General features: G+C 36.7%; 1 protein-coding gene across 4 annotated transcripts in view; it reads right to left on the reverse strand.

Moving 5' to 3' along the window:
* Positions 1 to 10,118: 10,118 nt before the first annotated feature.
* The window catches only part of LOC147401658 (ADP-ribosylation factor GTPase-activating protein AGD2-like), a 59,486-nt gene continuing 48,236 nt past the window's right edge, over positions 10,119 to 21,368 (reverse strand). For all 4 annotated transcript variants that reach the window (XM_086443022.1, XM_086443021.1, XM_086443020.1 and 1 more), the window contains 4 exons: positions 16,157 to 16,241; positions 14,997 to 15,457; positions 12,372 to 12,518; positions 10,119 to 10,440 (listed from right to left, as the gene is read on the reverse strand). In XM_086443022.1, the coding sequence (XP_086299148.1) occupies positions 12,404 to 12,518; positions 14,997 to 15,457; positions 16,157 to 16,241 (661 nt within the window). In that variant the 3' untranslated portion in view covers positions 10,119 to 10,440; positions 12,372 to 12,403. The remainder of the gene's footprint in view (positions 10,441 to 12,371; positions 12,519 to 14,996; positions 15,458 to 16,156; positions 16,242 to 21,368) is intronic.

Consider the following 21,368-nt stretch of genomic DNA (forward strand, 5'->3'; position numbering starts at 1 on the left):
TACTACGTTGGAAATCGGGACATGTGACTGTGTGGCTCACAATAGGACAAAGGCTCAGGTCGCCCCAGCCTGGGTGCATCAACATACTTCTCAGAATCACCTGATCAGACGGTATTGATGCCCCCAGTTTGATATACCCTAAGGTACATGACTAGAGTTGTGGGTTTCATGAATGACGTCGCATCTCCGAAGAGACCGGGCCACGCACTAGTGCCACGTTGGCTAAATGGGACGTGTAAGTGAGTAAAACAGTAAACGTGCATGTGGTGTGTGCAAAGCAGGGTGGGGTGTGCCCGGGGCCTTTTTCGAACAAATGGGCCCATGGGTCCAATCAAGCCAATCATACATTGGATTACCTAAACATTTAATCAGAACTAAGGCCATTCAAATCATAAGGATATTCAACCAAGATCATGCTATTCCAATCACGTAAGCACATCGACATTACGATCAACATCAATCATGTATCTCAAGCAAGATTATGGTATGTTCGATAGGCAATCAACATAACTTAACAATATGATCCGAATCATTGAAACAAGCCTACGATTTCAAAAAAATTTATAGTCCAATCAAGATTGTTTTGGGGTGACCCACAATAATCCAAAATTTTAAAGGATATCGAATGTGATTGATGAGATAAAGAAGATGTTCTTATTTTGATTTTTTTATTTTTTTTGTTAAAACAAAGGTTGAGCACTATCAAAAGGAATTTAGAAAACACAACCAAAGGCCACCCATATGTTGCTGTTGGCAATATTTAAAATATGATTTGCTTCATTATTTTTTTAAAAAAACCTTTTAATCTTTTTTTTTTATCTCTCTTTTTAAAAAAAAAAACAATTACAATGATTTTATGAAAAAAAACTACATGCTACTGCCATCACGACAATTCGAACTCAAACACCATAAGATCAAGATCAGTGTTTTTTTAGGTGCGGTTCAGTGAACAACAGCTGATTGAATCTCATTCAAAGGAAAACAAACGAATGAACCCACTCGTCATGCTTTTACACCACCCATGGGTAAATCAGAAGCATCCAACGCAAGGGGTGAAGAGTAGAACCGAAGAAAATAGAGTTGCAGCCTAAAACGTGGACCTTATCGATGGATTGAATAACAAAAAACCGATTTAAAACCACTGTCGAGCATCAAAACGATGTATGATGTTAAGGAAACACAGAGAGATCAAGGTCGAATTGGTTATACAGGGGCTGATGATCCCAAATTTTCAGAAAAGAAACTTGAGTTTTCTTTGATGGCTGGGATCATACTCGTTTAAATCGATCGATTTTGAGTGGTTGAACCGATCGGTTTCTGGTTCGAACCAGTCAATTTCCATTGAGGACGACGAGATCATCACGTTTGAATCGGTTCTCTTTAAAAAACTATCCTTTGAATCAATAGAAATCAACGATCCTAATTAAAATCGACATGGATGGGGCCGAAATTCCAATCTATACAGCAGAGAGAGGAGTTCGTCCAGCGTTAAACCCAGCCGTTTATCATCTTGGGAAGATGATGTGCCGAAATGAACATAATACCTTTTTTAGTAGCACACCAAACCCACCAGCGCCCTCTCAATGTTGAGATGGTGTGTAAATCGAAAGGAATACGTATTATTCATGGCACACCACTATTCCAGCAAGTTTTTCTGTCGACAGAACCTTAAAAAAGTCGATTTTTTTTTTTTTATTATTTTATTTTAAAATTTTTTTCACTTTACTACTTCCTATATGCTGTCAAAGGGCCTATCTTGCCTAAAAAAAATTAAACACCTAGGTACTAAGCAAATAAACAAAAAAAAAAAAAAAAATCTCTTATTCTTTTTAAAAGCATCATCAAGTAACATACAACCATGTTTCTAAAAAATCTTTCGTTATCCATACACACATGGATCGACATGCCTTAAAAAGAAACCCTTTTCGTTTCATTATTTCATCCTCAATGATCGTTATTCCACTCTCAACAAAGTATCCGTTAAAATTTGGTATTATTTAAAATCACCCCACGTGACTCTCGATTGAACTATATGAAAATAAAAATACGCTAGAATAACGTATTCAAAGTTGAACCGAAATTAATGATTAAGCCCACCAATATATAAAAAAAGATAAACGAATAAAAAACTAACCAAAAATTAAATAGGATCAAAAAAAATAAAAATAAATAAAAACTAGGTCATTGGCAACGTTCCTATACTCGGGGTTTTTCAAGTTTGATCCTCAATGTCCCCAGCAGAGTCGCCACTGAAAGCGCCCTCGATCCGCGGGGTTCGCGGATCCGCTTTTGACCCTTGAGGTTTGGGAGTCGCCACCTAGTTATTACGGTCTAGGAACCGATCAATGACTCTAAACGGATAAAAACTAATCTAAAACCAAAAAAACCGAATTCGGGGATCATGTTACGGGATTGGAAGGTGTTAGGCACCAACCCCGCCCGGCCAAAGCCGGTCTCTACTAAATTCCCAAGTAAATTATATTGCTAAAACCTAGATAAAAATAAAAATTTACCTTTCTGATAGCAAGGACTTTGTTCCCTCAGATCTGACAAAAAGAGCTCCTTGTACCGTGCTCCCTTGCTTCGTTCTGTCTCCGGATTTGACTTCGAATCTCCTAGACCGAGGTATCTCCTTGCTTTTGGATCTGAACTCTTCAAATTTGTTGCGGATTTGGGGGTGTTTTTGGAGGGCTTTTAGGCGTTTTCTAGACTAAAATTGAAGGGGGGATGTTAGGTAAGGAGTTGGGGCTCCAAAATCAGGGTTTATGGGAGGCTAGGGGAGCTTCTAGACCTACTTCTCTTAGGGTTTATTATTTGATACGAAAATAGGGTGTGAGCACCTCTATTTATAGAATTTTTTTTAAGGTTGATTTGGATAGAGTTAGTGTTTAATTAGAGATCTTTTAATTAGAGTTGTGTTTTAGTTAAAATTATTTTAGGTAGAATTGTGTTTTAATTAGAATTGTTTTAGGTAGAATTGTTTTTAAGTTAGAACTCTATTAAATAGAGTTATTATTTAATTAGAATTCTATTATGACTTTTGGTCTTATTTGATTGACTTTTAATGTTTTGACTTTAGTCTTAATTGATTGACTTTTAATATTTTGACTTCAGTCTTGCTTAATTGACTTTAATTTTGACTTCAGTCTCACTTGATTGACTTTAATACCTTGACTTCAGTCTTGCTTGATTTACTTTTAATTTTGGAGAACCCCCTTCCATTATTTCTTTAATACTTTGGACCCCCAAATGGAGGGGTCCTTAAAGAAATATCCCACGAACCCTCAACAATTTTACCCGAAAGTCATATTGATCGATTTTTTAGGTTCAAAATTTTAAATTAATTTCATCAATGTTTCACTTTAATTATTTAATGTTTTATTTATTAATTTCGAATTTTTTAATTATAAAAATTGTGAAATTATCGTTTTGCCCCCAGAGAGGACTTTTCACGTTTTAAGTCGGTTTTTAATGTTCTAGGATGTTTTAGAATCGATTTTTCATAAGGAATTCAATGGAAATATTATTTTGTGTCATTTATGAAGTTTTTTGTGTGAAATGATTGTGAACTTTATGAGGGGTATTTTCGTAATTTTGTCGAATTCTTTTAAAATTGGTGAAATGATTTATTTGGTTTCGATTTGTTATTTTATGTGTTCGAGAGAGTTTTCCTAAGCGTAACGTAGGCTCTAGGATTGTTTTGATGTTAGGGGTATTTTGATAATTTGGTAATTTTTAGTGATTTTTATCGTGAAGTTTCTTTCTGGTCTGTAAGATGATGATTTCTATGTTTCTGGGATCGTATTTTCCTAGCGTAGCGTAGTTTCTAAGGGTTTGTCAGTTCGAGATACCTCATCCGGATTTCTGAAACATATCTGGTAACAAAATAAAGTATTGGAATACACATCCATCATTGGGAATCATTGCAATCGGGTTAACGAGTTGATCAATCAGGCGGATGCGAAAATGGGGTGTCTACAGATGGTAGCAGATCCTCTGACTAAACTTATTCCCCGAGACATTTATCATACTCATGTTAGGAGTTTGAGACTTTGTAGGTGTCGATTTATGATTGTAATAAACTTCTTGATTTATTAGCACTATTGGATATTCTTTTTATACATATATTTATTCATTCCATTTGATTAAATCATAATTATATTGCATTCTTTTTGGATTATCTTATGCTCACATACTTTTAACTATGTTTTTTTATCATGGACTTGTTTTTCGTCACTAGGCTAAGGTCATTCACTCACACAATGACCGCCTTGATCCATAGATTGCGAGCATGAAGGTATTATTTAGACAATTAAACCCTAAAGTTGAACCAATTTACAAAACACAATGATTGCGAGCTTGATAATTGTATTATTGTCACCTCGAATATTGTCGAGATGAGATTCATAGGAATCAATTATGATTCATAGACTTATAGAATCATAAAGCCTAGGGACGCCGGATGTGAACTTTAATCAGATGCTTTGGTAAGCAATTGGATTGGATAGTTCAGGTTAGGTGCTTACAGTGCGACTAGACTCAGATTCATATGGTGTCGAGGTTGACAAACTCTTAAGGAGCTCCACCATAGGATATAAGTCATACTACATGTGCTATTTATTTTTGACCTATTTTTAGCTATATGAATAAGTAAATGATTCCCTGTGTAACACCCCAGATTTTCAACTCATATCTCGAGGAAATTAAATGGTGAGATTTGGAGGAAAATGTCGAAGGAGGAGTAAAATACTCAAATATTGCTATGATTAATTTCAAGGAAAATCGACTTCGCTATTAGATTCAAAAGGATCGAAATATATACATTTGCCTGTAAGCAAGTTCGAATTCGAGTTCGGATGAAAAAGTTATAAAATCCTCGAATTTCGTGTTAAGTGAGACCCAAAATAGTGGAGTTTTGTTTGAGCGAGAATCGAAAGGATTTGATGACACCGTTAGGTCCGCAACAAAAAATTGTTCGAAATGGTATACTCACTTGTCAATTTTCGAGTCTGAATAGTTAAGTTACGATCGAAACTAGAAATGAGGGGAAAATTACAAGTATGCCCTCAGCTTGCTTATAAAAGAAAATCTGATTTTCTTTTATTTCATTTCATTTCTCCTCTTCTTTAAGGAACCCAAACATCAGCCCTTTTCTCAACCTAGGGTTCGCTCCTCTTCACCTCAAGATTGGTTGAGAAAGAATGACCGTTGAACCCCGACGAAGAAGACAAAGTTGTCGGCTACGACGATAGCTACAACCTCACCCTCTTTGTTAACCCATTCACGTTCGTTTCCTCACCCTCCATAAAAAATCAACAAGCAAGTTAGGGTATCATTCAACTTGGAGCTTCACCTTGCTAGTAGAGGCTCGTCTTCTAGGGTAGAAGTGGAGGAAAGCGCCACTGTCGAAGGAGTTGCAAACCCTCATCCTCTTTGCATCAAACTCAGCTCAACATCAACTTTTTCACCACCAATCTTGATCATTGTGCGAGTTTATCACGTTCGACGTCCACAAACAAGTAGGGTATTTCAATTCCTATTGGTAACTTTAGATTTCCGAAATGTGCATTTATGTTTTGAAACAAAACTTATTATTTGCATTTAAATCGTATAAATTTGTGTTTGGTTTCAAATTCATGGTAGAAGTAGATGTTTTGATGATGTTTTATCAAGTTTTAACTACGAATTCGTGGGTGGGTCGAATGGTTCGAAGAATGGAAGAAGAGATCAAAAACTCGAAAGCTCGAGTGAGGTTTAGGCTGTAAGCGGGAAGGGTCGGTGCCACCGGCACCTGCCGAAGGCATTCTATTGGTCCCACCGACAGAATGGAGCTTCTGCCACAGAAAAAATCAAGAAGTCGTCGAAAATTTTGTTCTGTTGGCAGATGTCGTCGGTCCCACTGACACCTGCCGATGAGTATTCTGTCGGTTCCACCGACAGAACTATGGTTCTGCCACCGATAGCATCGACAGAAACAGGTCTCTTCAGAACTGTGTTCTGACTTTTGCCTTGACCTCCCCATTGCCTATTTACTTTAAGTTCTTTAATGAAATTAAGGTTTTACCTCCCATTTCGAAACAATGGGAATGGTTTCAAGATCCAAATCTCAAAGGATCAAAATCCGAATTTTGGTTTCAAGAATAAAACGTAAATTTTGACGTTTTCGGCAAGTTTTCAAAATGTAATAACTTTTGCATTTCTTTGAATTAGATTATAAAAATTATATGGTGTCGAATCTCGTGATCGAGACTTTCATTTCGAAAAACCCGTTTTCAATTTCGAGAACTTTGAAAATTTGAGTTTCCGACACTTAGCCAAATTTTCACCAGCTTTCCTTGTTTTTAACAGCTTTGGTCCCGTGTACCGTCGGGACCTTGTTTTTGAATAAACTTTGGTGGTTTTCAATGGAAAGATCAAAAGAGTGACCTTGAAAGATATTGGAAATGGATGGTTGATTTTAAAAGACGAAAAGTGAGAATGTCGAAAGAATGAGAAAGGGGAATGAACGGTAAAATGTTAAAATCACACCCGAGGGGTGATGTCTGTATTTTACATTGTATGTTGTGTGTAGGTTGGTGAAAGGATATCCAGATTATTAATGAAATGGTTGCATGTTTAATTACGATTATGTTAGCGCGTGCGTTGAGTACTATTATTTATTTTTAGGCCAGGTAGCCATAGTTGCATGGTAAGAACTGGATATCCATTCTCAACCCTGTTCTGTTAATTTTCTCTTTGTTTTAAATGAAAAATCATATATATATATATATATATATATATATATATACGTAGCTATTTTGTGAGTTATTAAATGGTTTGTGAATGCTTGAAGGGATAGTGCGTCACATCATCCGGAGGAGTGCACTATCCTGGGATGTACGGTAGGGACCACCAAGCTCATACGTGGTATGAGACGCGTATGAGAGTGGAGTCACAACTGGAATCCGGGTCCATTCCTTTCTTATTTTTACCAGTGAACGTGTATTGTAAAGATAGTCGTATACGAGTGAAGTGTCATTTGGGAATCACATGCACGCCTGATAGGCATAGACGAAGATGATTAGTCAGTGATCACTAAAAATCTACTAGTAGTCGAACATTCTGACACATCGAAAAGAAACCCATTGCTTACGGTCACGTTAAACGGCCAGCCTGAGCCTGATAAATGGTCCCGCAAGCGTGGTAAACAGCGACCAGCCACAAAATCAGAAACTACAATGTTATTGAGGAATATTATGTCCCGACTGGGAGCGATCCAGTCGTGAATCCCAACTCTTTAATTCCAATACTCCACTACTTGTATTATGTATCTGTTATTATATTTCTAATTATAAACTGAAAAACATGTCTATTATTTCAATGTTGTCAATAATTGTATTTGCATAAAATGGAAAATGTATAATGAGTATGGATGATTGATGCTATGTGAAACTTTAAAACTGTTTAGTTGCTCATCCCTGGCTATATGTACCAGTTGATCATATTTTATTCTATAAAACCTTGCATGTGTTAAAATGTTCAGTATGCTTTATTCGATCATGTTTAGGGAGGGTTATTAGTAGGAATTGCTTGTGGACCTACTGGGTAACCATTGTTACTCACCATTTTTTTCTTATTTTTTTTAGCTTCAGCACTTGTAGTTACGGAGGCAGGTGCAAAGTCGGTAAGTGAGGAGTACCTGGTCGGTTAGATCGACGGCCAGAATTTGTTGTCCGATGAGCACTAGGGTCATACCCTTTTTGTGTAGTCAGTCCGTCCAAGTGTATACATATTTTGAAGTTGAGTGTTAGGGTTGTGTTAGAGTGAGGTTAAATTTTTGTAATCATGTATATCGCTAAACTTCCGCACTCTGATCTATTGACATAGTAGATGTAATTAGTCTTCCGCTATTATTTTTCCTGTATCTACATCTTTATATACAGGTTTTGTTATAAATTGGTTTATCAGGTTTGAGTTCCGTGAACCGCTAACATAAACAGAGGAGACCATGCCGAAATTTCGAGGTGCCACCTACTACCTTGATATTTGGCATTGGGATTTGTGTTAGCGTTCGGCGGGACGCCACACCCTGTTTCCTTATTGTGTGAGTATATTGAATAATTATGTATTTATTGTGCCCTTAGTGACTAATGACTATGTTGTAGAGTAGAGGTCAATGTTTACTGATTTTAGTATGTTATCTATGACTAGGATTGATAAGATTTAATGGAACATGACTAGGAAAGTAATACGAAAACTAAGCAATATGAGGGTTTGAGGAAGATTATTTGGCATCACATTCTAATGATAGATTGTACACAATGACTAGAGCTTGTGCTGGCACTAATATTTCTATTTTCAAAAGTTTTTTTTATGCTATTGTATATTCAATTAAATGTATAGATTTACAAATTATTTTGTTTTTGGAAAGAAAGCTCGTGCATTGTATACAGGGTTGAACATTGTTCTAAGATTAAGCTCATGAGGGTTTGGAAAATACTCAATCCGATGTGGTCAAATATGTCTGAGGCATAAGTGAGTTATAGGAGATGAGATATATTTTGTCAGTTGATAGAAACTTATCATAATGCTTTCTTTGAAAGTCAAACTCCCGTTGGTCACACCTTATTCTATTGTATGAAGAAATTACATGCATAACTTGAGATAAAGAGATGATTGTTGAGTCCCCCCATGGACAAGTGAGAGATGTTGGTTATTTGGACGTCCAGGTGGACCCAACTCATGACTGTCACGTATTAGGACTCCTCTTGGAGTTAGAGTCCTAATAAGATTGAGTCCCTATTGTTTAAGAAGATTGCAATCTCTTTTTCTAATTTTATCTCTATAAATAGATATGGATAAGAGATGTGAGATAACAACAGAATAAAAGATTTTCTCTCAATATTTTTTTCTTCTCTCTAAGTAGACAGTTTTCTCGGTTTCTATCGAAAACCCTGGGTTTAAGGCGTGAAAACAATAACTGCTCTAAAAGTGTTGACATGACAAGTATTTGGATTTCTGATCTCTGACGATCGACTCAATGTGATAAGACTCTAGATTTGGATCTCTACTGCAACTAAAAGGTATGCTCCCTAAAAACTTAACAAAATCTAAAATTGAGAAAGAATATTTCAGATAATTGTTGGAGTGTAAATTCCAATTCTCAAATTTATGTAACCCTGTTATGACTTGTATTGAAAATAATTCTGGATTGATATCGAGTTGAGGCACGTACAATGTTGTTCTCTTTAAGACATTTTGTGCCCTCTACAACAATAAAAAATTTGTGCAAGCAAAATCGTGACATGTCGCCCCCAAGATACAACTCAATTTCAATCTGTTATCGTCTACCTTTTGTACAAAGGTAGGAATCTCTTGATTCACAATTCACCTTTGCCCAAAAATTAAAATATATAAAATATTTTTGTAGAAAACAAAGATGGAAACGGTAACCTATTTTTTTTTCTATAATGGAGAGCTCTTTGTTTTACTTCTTGTATATTCCTTTTCTAAAAATAAAAAAATAATAAAAATAAAAATAAAAAAACATAAAATTTATAAAAGTAAATCCAACGTATAGATACTATTATTATTATTGATTAAAATATTAAAATAGAATACTATAACATATTCATTATATACATTGTAATGCAAAAGCATACCAACGGGTGGTTGGATGACTAATTGAATTTATTTTGACTAAATAATGTAAATAAATTTTGACTAAAAAGATACTAATAATCATGAGACACCTCACTTCACCATCCACCCGACCCAATTCAGCGCTTGCGTGTTTTTGTGTTGATCAAGTTAACTCAATGTAGAGTCTTCCCCCTTGGGGGGGGGGGGGGGGGGGGGGGGTGTAGGGGATTTGGGTTCATTTTATGGCCTAACCCAAGTTCCAAAACCACGCTTCGAAAGAATGAGAGCACTTCTATTTCTAAGCTATGTGGGACTAAATAATTTAAGAAGATACAAGGACAAACGCAAATAGAGATAGTTTTACAAGGATAAGTCACTAACAGTCTCTCACGTACAAAAGTACTTTTGCTATAATTTAAAACCATGCACCCAATACAACACCTATAACTAAAAAGGCAACTTCAACTTCTCATAAAGATCATGATAAATCACCCCGCTTGGCCAAGAGTCTGATAAATTATGTTCTTGAACAAATTTTAGTATTGTGGATACAAAGAGAGTACAAAATTCAAAGCCAAGAGTCTGCCTACCAGCTTTCCCCATGTTAAATGTTTTACATTTCTGGTGGCAATAATTAGAGTGAAAGTAGATTTTTTCAGGATTCCAATACTGATTCGAAATTGCACAGAATCGGCTAAATATGGCCCCCCATAGTCAACCAGGCTGTTTGACGGAATCTTGAAGAATCCACTCGTATCAAGGATTGCCGCTCTGCTTGTTACAACCCCAAAATATGTTTCCGAGTTGAATATTGCTCAGCTGCACACAGAAAAGAACCGAGGAACATTAGGAAAAAAAAAAAGACAATTTATTGTCAAGAAGAGGTACATAGAAAAGACATTGAAAGCCATCTCAATATCTCTACAATGCATTTGGTGCTCATGTATTTCTCAACATATTTGAACTGATATAGTAAGAATGCCTAGATTTAACAATAAAAAAGATTGTAGATGTGATGAGAGTGTCAAAATTGCAATATTTTGATTTGGTCCATATTAGCATGCTACAATATAATTCGGAATGTATTTTTGGAAATATATTGCGAACTCTATATAAAGTACATGATGTTGTGTAAGTTTTGTTTAAATAATTTTATAATAGGGGACAGCTTTATAATTATAAGGTCTATTATGCAATAATATTACGAAAAAACAGAAGGAAGAAAGAAATGCAACACATCCTTATAAAATGTACTCCTTAGTAAAAAAAAGGTATGAAAAGAAAATAAGTGTTTCAGGGAAAAAGGCTGACTTTCTAATGAGATGGAATGCCTTCTATAATTATTCTGTCTATGCTCCAGGTCATGGAGGATTAATTGTAGCCATCAGACTCTAAAGCCTATCCTCCTGATCGTAGACTTGATTGCCATGCCTTTTAATTTTCCTTGATTATGGGATTTGGTTCTAAAGGATTTGGAAAGATATCAGAGGTATCAGGATCATTTTCATAGCCCGTTAGAGAAGGATGGGATTTTCCATGCTGTCTGTGAATTTCCCACATTGGGAAATACATCTAGAAGTGACACATGTCCAGACCATAGAGCTCAACATTTTTATTATTTTGGATTATGGGTTCAGTTTCCTCTGATTCTCTATTTCTTTCTTTCTTTTCTTCACATTGATGGGTAAGCTGACTTGAACCCACATCATCAACGCTGCATTACAATAAATCAACCAACTAAGATATGGGTCTAAAACCCCTTGATTCTCCATATAAGTTTTTCACATTAAAGAATGCTTAATTTGGCGCTTTTAATATTCTGGTTGTGTCAGGTTTTCTTCTCCTTTTTGACAACTAATTGAGTATTTGCATTAAAGGGACGAAATGTACAACCTAAAAGGCCATGATGACCTATAGAAGCTATAAATCAGGAAAAACACAATTAACAAGGCCCATATGCAATGTTGTCCCACCTGAATACAAAATCATTAAAATAAATAGCTTCAAAATATTTCACAACAGACTAATCTCGAAATAAAAGGGCCTTAATCTTCAAGATTAGCATCATAATTCCTCTCCTGAAGAATGTCTCAAAGTACAACAAATGGAAGATAGGAAATGAATAGGAAAATTTTAATGTTGACACAACACTCCATATTATTGAGATTTCAATTCAGGTCCTTTTGTTCAAATGGTCTTCTTTGAACTCCATTTTGAGGATTTTTTTATAGATGGAGTTGATTATATATAACGAAATATTTTTTTCTCATTGTCTTTTTTGTTTCCCTTCTGGTAAGTCAGCTCGTCCTTTCTGGATGGTTTTTGTATTCTCTTTTTATGAAGTTTTTGTTTTAGTAAAATTCTACAATTAAACATTTATTAAAACAAGGTAAACACTTTGGTTTTCAGAAATTTAACTTATTGTACGAAATCATTGTCTTACTGTCTATTAAAGGGTACCATAAAGACAAATGTTCAGTCCCCTCAGCTCTTGAAAGCACCTAAAATACCATACCCAACCGGGTATTGGTTGGCCTCCACTGTATCAATGGATTTCGACCAATACAAGTTTGAATATATCCAATTTGATTGAGGAGAAAATTATCCTTAAACAAATGGGAGAGTAAAAATTTGTAACTACTCTTTGGTATTTGCAAGATTGATGTAGAAGATAATTTTTTTTTACCATACTAACAAACAAAAAGAGGGTAGTTGCAATTACGAAAGTGAAGATGCGGCTGTGGACTTACAATGGGTTAACTGGGGTGGTATAGGTCCATTTTCACTCACATTCGGCGAGTAAAATAAAGAGTTTTTCATCAGTTATAGCTCCCTTCTCCATTGCTCTCTCCAATGCAGTTTGTCCTCCGCCATCTTTGATAGATGACCGTGCACCCCTGATCAATGAACATGTTAATATATGGGCATATGAAAATTTGAAATTGCACTCATTTTCCTTGAAATAAGATTCCTTCATAGATGATATATTATAGGGCAAATCTAATGCTCCCTAGGAGCATAAAGAGAGTCCAACTTAAACATGGTGCACAGACATGGTTGTGAGAGAGCAACAACTATAAGGAGTGAAATGGTCACAATAGACAATAGAAGAAATCTAATCAACATTGCCACTCGAACCACTATAAATATCTATGTGTAGTACACTATTCCAGAGTACTCCCACTATGGTTCGGCTAGATTTTTTTTTGCAATGTTCTTAAGCTATGGTTCATTGAGCTTAAGCATTTGAACAATTAAGATTTTAAAGAGATTCAAAAGATTGGATATCCTTTCAAATAACAGGTTGGTAAGAGATTGATCTTAATTTGGAATGGCAACGGAGAGCCTTCAATACAAGAAGGCATATTATTTGGAGGTTGTTCCCCTCCTTTCTTTTCTTTTATTATACTGTACTTACCTGTCTAAAGGAAAAGCTTTTGGGGTTTCTTTCCTCGAAGGCTAAGACAATAAAGCTGTTCAGTAAACCTACACAATTTCTTCACTCCTTTGTGACCTTTAATAAAAAACCAAGATGATTCTATATATATTCGGTCATCTCTCTTAGTGTAACACCTTCATGTAAGTCTATGACTGAAGCAACCACAATTCTAAATTATGAACACAAAAATAAATGAAATGAAATAGATCAAATCACCTGCTTGAGAAAAATCATTTCAATTTCTAGTTGAAATACTGTGCTAATTTCGTTTATTGCAACCTGGATTGTTAGAATATGTATGAGCCCGCACCCAAAGAAAAACAATTATTGATATTGAATGGCTACATTTATCTGGTTCAAGTATCTCTGGGATCAGAGATTCTAGGTGGGACTGATTGATTGGAGCCTGGATGACTCTGACTGAGCAACACAAGCTTGGTAATTCATATTGTATAGCTCCACAGTTCAATAATAGTCCCCACCATAAAATTCCTCATTGAACTTCGTGATTGGTGAAGAAATATAAGAAATATTTACCTTTTAGAGGAACAACAGTGAAGTTATCTTTTGGTTTTGACAGGTAAGCTTACCCACCCTAGACCATAATCACCAAGTTGGGGTTTGGGAATAAGTCGACAAGGGGAAAATTCAGTAAAATCGGTAAACATCAAGAAAAAGTTGGAAAAAAATTGACCAAGGGTTAGGGCTGTGTAATTGTTCCTACTAGGTGGTGTTCTCATATTATATCATCAAGTCCCATATTAAGCTACTACAGTAATAAATCACCAATCCCCATATTGCTATCATTTATGTATCATCAACAAGTAACCACAAATCCGCAAGGTTTAATACTACTTAAAATATGAAAAGGATCACGATCATGAGTTTGAGTTAGGATTCATTAACTGATCATAGACATCAAATCAATGAAATCCTCATTATTTTACGCATTATTCGTGAAGTTTGTGATTTAATCACGAAGTTTGTAAAAGTTGTCTTACTGAAAACGTTGGGATTAAATCAATGAAAGAAAAAGTATTTAATCATGAATTTTTCAGTAAGTTAGAGAATTTGGTGACTATGCCCTAAACCAAGGTTAAAAATGTTGTGTTTTGTTGTTTCAGGTTTTGAAAAAAAAGCCGGAAACATTCCACAAATTGGATTTTAAATCAATAAAATGTAATATTTATTCATATAAATTCAAGGTCCCCAAACTATGAGTAAGGCAACACACGTAAGTTAAATCCGAAAGTCAACAATTTGCATTTAATTTAACCAACGAGTGTTGGGTGTGTTGACAAACCATTTACCCCAAAAGACTGATCTGATGGGGAAGGCACAACTATGAATATAAGAGGGTCACGAGTTGAACTGGGGCATGATACATGAGCACGTGACACCTGGGAGCGGAGGCGGATAACACAACACTCAACACTCTCCCTCGCCCATAAGGGTGGAAAATTCCTTCGAGGAGACCTGAACCCGTGACCTATAGAAACCTAGCACTTTGATACCATGTTGACAAACCATTTACGCCAAAAGATTGATCTGATGGGAAAGGCGCAACTATGAATATAAGAGAGTCACGGGTCAAACTGGGGCATGATATGTGAGCACGTGACACTAGGGAGTGAAGGCGGATAACACAACACTCAACAAGGTGTAGTGGCCAGGGCCTCCCTCCAAAAAGATAGAGGTCTTGAGTTCAAAACCACTCGTTGGCCATCCCCTTGGTGCTTTAAGAGGTCAGTGCACTTGGCACATGTTGGAAGGGGTGACTCACGTGTCCATGGGAATAGTTGGACTAATTTTGGATACCCATGTATCAAAAAAAAAAAAAAAAAAATCTCAATTTCATGTCATCATTCTCCACGTAGAAAATGAGCTTTTTGTGTTAATAAATGAATTGAGACTTCATTCTCGATAGATATATTACCTTCTAAGTAGATGTTTGGCAAATAAATTATTCCCTTTGGAAATGCAATGATGCAGAGGAGTCCTTCCATGGAAGTCACGCATATTTATGTCAGCACCAGATTGTATCAACAACTCGAGCATCACAGGATTACCAACATGACATGCTAAATGCAGTAAGGTGCAACCTTGGAGACAACTTTCTGGTTCACCAGAATCCTTAATTCTTTGACATGCAGCTGGATCGTACTGCTTCCTCTCTGCCGTAAAGCAACTGATCTGTGAGTCTGGTGTAGTAACAAGGTGATACAGATCACTAGCATTCACTTCATCATATCTGGTGTTGATATTTGCATCTGATGCCACAATGAGGCGATACACTGCTTGTAGGTTATTAGTTTTAACTGCTTCCCAAATGCTTGTCGCATGTGAAGGAATGTCGGGCCCAGTTGCTTCCTTGATGACGAGCAGTTTCTCCACATACTGCATAAGTGCAACCAAATTCAAGTGCATGTAAACAGAATTTTATGAACTTTTACGTTTGTTTTTTATTTTTATTTTTTACAAGTAATGTATTCTATTGTATTAGATTAGATGCAAGAAATCACAAAGCTTAGGAAAATAACATGTTCACATTTTTTATGGGTAAATGTATTGTTTTAGATGATGAAACTAAAGAGGGAATAAATGCAAAACTAGAAGTACGAGGGATACATAAGAAACCAAGGTTTTAATATAAGTAGGACCGGGATAATTTTAGCATGGACACTCAGAGGGATGAAATGTTATTTCAGAGTGATGAGCAGGAAATACCACAAAGCGGCCATTTTCATTATCTAAGCTTTACAATTAAAAAAAATGGAGAGATTGGTAGAAGATGTTACAGTAATTAGTGCTGAATGACAAAAGTGGAAATGTGCATCCAAAGTGTAATGTGACCTAAGACATACCAATCAAATAAAAGAGAATAATTTTATAGAAAAACAAGACAAGCTTTGCTTTCATGGATCTGCATGTTGGGAAACCAGGAAACAGGTTCAAATAATGTGTAACCAAGATGAAGAATTTGTGATGGATGAGAGAAAGACCCATAAATATACATGTGTTAAAGACCTTCCAACGTTGATGTTGTTCAGGATATGATTTAATATAACAATGCAAGTAGTGGGTTCAAAAAAGTACCTTTGATTGAATGTATTTCTCCTTTTTCAAAATAACATCTTTGTGCCCAGGTTTGGTAATTGATAGAAGTGCATCCGATTCATCCCTTTTGCATGAAATCATTACAATCAAATCAAATCACTATGAATAAAAGAAATTATATGCAGTAATTAAAAGTACCACAAAGAGCACATAGGGAACATAGAAAAGGAAAAAACTAATCTAATAAGAAATATGTTAGAAGTAGGATACAATCATGTATTTAAATATACTAAATAGCTGGTGTGTACTTGAGGAAAGTGGTGTGTAAGTAATAAGAGTATGATGGCGATTTTTCAATTCTTACATATTATAAATAGAATAGAGGGGGTTGAACCACTCAGGTTCTGTTTTCTTTCTTTCTCAAATTTCTTCTCTATTTCACAATATATTAAACATTTGTATGATGAGGTTACAAAAGCAAATGAAGTTTTGCTAACATGAAGATTGGAAAGGCTTTAGGCCTAAAAGACAGAATCCAATAGGGAGTTTAAAGAACCAGATATGGAATCAATCCGGTATCCATCAACTCTAATTTGGACTGGTTGATCTGATTGACTTGATTAATATATATGTAGAATTTTTATTTTTTTTTTGATAGGCAAAGATAATTTCATTGAAATCTATATATATATATATATATATATATATAGGGTCCCGTTCAGCAACAAACATTTTGCAAAACATTTTTCAAAACATGGGTTAGAGGTCTTGGAATGGGCTGATTTTTGGAGAGGATGATCTCTACGGTGAGATCATCCTCACCAAAAAACAGCCCATTCCAAAACTTCTAGCCCCAATTTACAAGTTGAAAAATCGTGGACCGTCCATTTTTGACGGGGTTAGAAGTTTTGGAATGGGCTGATTTTTGGTGATGATGATCTCCTCACCATGAGATTATCCTCACCAAAAATCAGCCCATTCGAAGACCTCTAACCCATGTTTTGAAAAATGTTTTGCCAAAATGTTTGTCAAAATGGTTTGTTGCTGAACATTTCCCATATATATATATATATATATATATGTAGATTTCAAAACCTAATTGTTATTATTATTTTCTATCATAAACTAGATTGATAGATGCTACAAACATTTAAATTCTTAACAATCATATATATGAGTCAGGTCCAGGTGATCCATGAAGAATGGGTCATGAGAAAACACATGATCCCAAATAAGAAATCCAACTGTCAGGATTTATATGTATCCTAATAACACATCTCACCAAAAACACTCCAGATTGGTCGACTAAGCAAAGATTTCAAAAACCAGCTGAGTTCTTAAATATCAAACCTCGTACACATTGGCAAACTTGTTCATGCCCTTCTAGTCCTCTGAATTGTCTGAGTGGACTTGAACTCGGCCAAGTTTTAGGACCATTCTTAAGAATGTGAGATTATGAGGATGTGATCCTTTGAGTAGAGTTGAGTGGAAAAATTAAAAGAATTCTTCTAGAATTTAAAATTATCATCATGTACAGATCAAAATAAGGGAAGAACTTTACATGAAAAAAATAAGACCAATCAATATTTATGGAAGTGAATGTTGGGCAACAAAAAAAAGTATGTCATAGAGTGAATGTAGCAAAGACAAGGATATTGAGGAGGATGAGTGGTAAGACTAGGCAATTAAAAAATAAAATAAATCAGAGACGAATATATATTTGAAGGAATTCATGAACAGTCCCACATGTGATAGAATAACAAAAAATTTAATAGAAATGGTTTGGGTACTTACATAAAAGACCAATAAAAACACACTAGTGAGGAGTTTTCTAATGCAAGTTGAAGACTTTAAAAGAGTGAAAGGAAAGCCGAAAATGGTGTGGATGAAAGATATTAAGAAAAGAGACAGATACAGTGATGCTGTGATAACCCCAAACGACACTCATCTAGATAGGCCAGGTCACTTTCAGTTCAAATTAAGAGAGAAAGAGATTGATTGATTCATTAGCCCTAATTAGGCTTAAGTATTACATAAGATAATTAAAGAAGTGAAAAGACTAAAATAACCCTATAGGTTTATTTAACACTCCCCCTCAAGTTGGTGCGTGGATATCAACAATGCCCAACTTGGACAAGACATCTTCAAAGGAGGTTTTACTAACACCTTTAGTAAGAACATCAGCAAGTTGTTGAGAGGTAGGAACAAAAGGAGTACAAATCTGTCCAGAAACTATCTTTTCTCTAATGAAATGACGATCAACTTCTATGTGCTTCGTTCTGTCATGCTGAACCGGATTTGCAGCTATGTTAATAGCTGATTTATTATCGCAATATAGTAAGAAGGGGACCGACACAGGAAGACATAAATCAGCTAGTAAGATTTTGAGCCACAACAACTCGCATACTCCAAGTGCCATGGCTCTATATTCTGACTCAGCACTCGACCGAGAAACAACATCCTGTTTCTTACTACGCCAAGTTACCAAGTTACCACCAACTTTAGTACAATACCCAGAAGTAGACCGTCTATCAGTCACTGAACCAGCATAATCTGCATCTGTCCATGCCTCAATACGAAGATGACCATGATTGTTGAATAAAATACCTCGACCAGGACATCTCTTAAGGTATCTAAGAATACGATAAACAGCAGCAAGATGAGATGTTCGAGGCGAGTGCATAAACTGACTTACAACACTAACAGCATAGGCAATGTCAGGACGAGTCATAGACAAGTAGATCAATTTTCCCACAAGACGCTGATATTGGCCAATATCTGACACACACTCCCCCTCAGAATCAGCCAACCTGTGATTCTGCTCAATAGGAGTATCAGCTGGGCGAGATCCAAGCTGACCAGAGGCGCTGAGTAAGTCAAGAACATACTTACGCTGAGAAATGAAGATACCAGACTGGGACCGTGCAACCTCAATACCCAGAAAATAACGAAGATGTCCAAGGTCCTTAATCTCAAATTGACGGCCTAAGTAAGTTTTGACCTCGGTAAGGCCATCGGCATCATCTCCAGTAAGAACAATATCATCCACATACACAATCAGAGCAACAGTTTTGCCGTGGGAGTGACGCAAGAACAAGGTGTGATCAGCAGAGCTCTGATGGAAACCAAACTGATGCATGGCAGTAGTGAAGCGCTCAGACCAAGCACGAGGAGACTGCTTCAGACCATAAAGAGACCGGCGAAGACGACAAACATGTGTAGGAGAAGCAGAAGGAAGAAACCCAGGAGGTTGGACCATATAGACTTCTTCCTGAAGATCACCATTGAGAAAAGCATTCTTGACATCTAACTGAAAAAGAGGCCATCCGCGGATAGCAGCAACAGAAAGGAGAACGCGAATGGTGGTCATCTTGGCAACCGGAGCAAAAGTTTCCTGATAATCAATCCCATAAGTCTGAGCATAACCTTTGGCCACCAGACGGGCCTTATAACGAGCAATGGAACCATCCGGATTATGCTTAAGCGTGAATACCCAGCGACAACCCACAGCTTTCCTTCCAGGCGGAAGAGGCACAATTTCCCAAGTTTGAGTCTTTTCAAGAGCAGTCAACTCTTCAATCATAGCTGCGCGCCACTCAGGATGAGCAATAGCCTCTGCAACAGTAGTAGGAAGAGAAACAGCGGAAACAGAAGCAAGAAAACTCCGATAGGAGGGTGATAGAGCAGACTCAGATATATAATTTGAAATGGGATAAGTACAAGTGCGCTTACCCTTACGAGTGGCAATAGGACGATCATCACAGGGAACATACGGAGGTGGAGCTGGAGGCGAGGAGGCGAGCTGGTCGGACATAGAACTGATGGTAGTATCACGGGGACGTCGAGAGTAAACCTGCAATGGAGGAGAGGACGAACTGACGGGGGGTGGGGAGGGAGGAACAGGCATGGGAAGGGGAAATAAAGAAGAAAAAGAATCATCAGGGGAATCTAGAGGAAACCACTTAGATTGAATACCAATAGACCCACTATAGTAAGGAGTATGCTCAAAAAAAGAAACATCTCGAGAAATGAATCGCCGTTGAGAAGGAGGATGGTAACAACGGTATCCTTTCTGGGTAGAGGAATAACCCAGAAAGATACATTTGACAGCCTTAGGGTCAAGTTTAGTACGAGTTTGGGCAAGAATTTGAACAAAGCAGACACACCCAAACACGCGCGGAGGAAGTGGAAACACAGGACGATCTGAAGAGAGCTTAGAAAGAGGTGTGGCAAACTGAAGAACACTAGAGGGGGTCCGATTAATAAGATAAACAGCAGTAAGAACTGCATCGGCCCAATAGGATTGAGGCACATTCATGCCGATAGAAATGGCACGAGCTAACTCTAGAATATGGCGATTTTTGCGTTCTGAGCGACCATTCTGCTGAGGGGTCTTAACATTGGACATTTGATGCTCAATGCCAGACTCTAAACAAAGTTTCAAGACCTCACCATAGGTGTACTCAGTACCATGATCAGAACGGAGGGTCTTGATGGTACAACCAAATTGGGTATGGACCATAGCAAGAAATTGCTTGAAGATCCCATAAACTTCACTCTTGTGTTTCATAAGATAAACCCAAGTGGTACGACTGTGGTCATCAATGAACAAAACAAAATAGCGAAAACCAAGAGTGGATGTGACAGGGGAAGGACCCCACACATCAGAATGAATTAAGTCAAACATAGCACGTTGTAGTAGTATTCAGACTAATAGGATAAGAAGAACGTACATGTTTAGCTAATTGACAAGTTTCACAAGACAAATCAAACAAATTGTTATTATGAAAAAAAAGAAGGGAACATGTGTTTCAAATATCCAAAAGAAATATGGCCTAACGTAAATGCCAACGCATTACAAGAGCCTTATTAGACTGACTACGACTACTACTAAGCTGAAGAGCAGAATGAGTGCTAGAGGAACCGGGAACGTCCAAGAGATACAATCCATTTACTTCATGTCCAGTGCCAATCGTCCTCTTCGACTCCAGATCCTGAAAGACACAATGAGAGGGATAAAAGGTTACACTACAGTTCAAATTTTTTGTAAGACTACTAACAGATACAAGGTTAGTAGTAAGTTGAGGAACGTGAAGTGTGTTAGTTAAGGATAAAGAAGATGTAACGGGTAAATGACCTTGACCAGCTATGGAAGACAAGGAACCATCAGCCAGTCGGACCTTACGATGACCAGAACAAACACTATAGGTTTTAAATAGGGAGGACGTACCGGTCATGTTATCTGAGGCAC

This window comes from Akebia trifoliata, chromosome 5, assembly GCF_017979445.1.
Source record: "Akebia trifoliata isolate Shusen 1 chromosome 5, ASM1797944v1, whole genome shotgun sequence".
Classification (NCBI taxonomy): Eukaryota; Viridiplantae; Streptophyta; class Magnoliopsida; order Ranunculales; family Lardizabalaceae; genus Akebia; species Akebia trifoliata.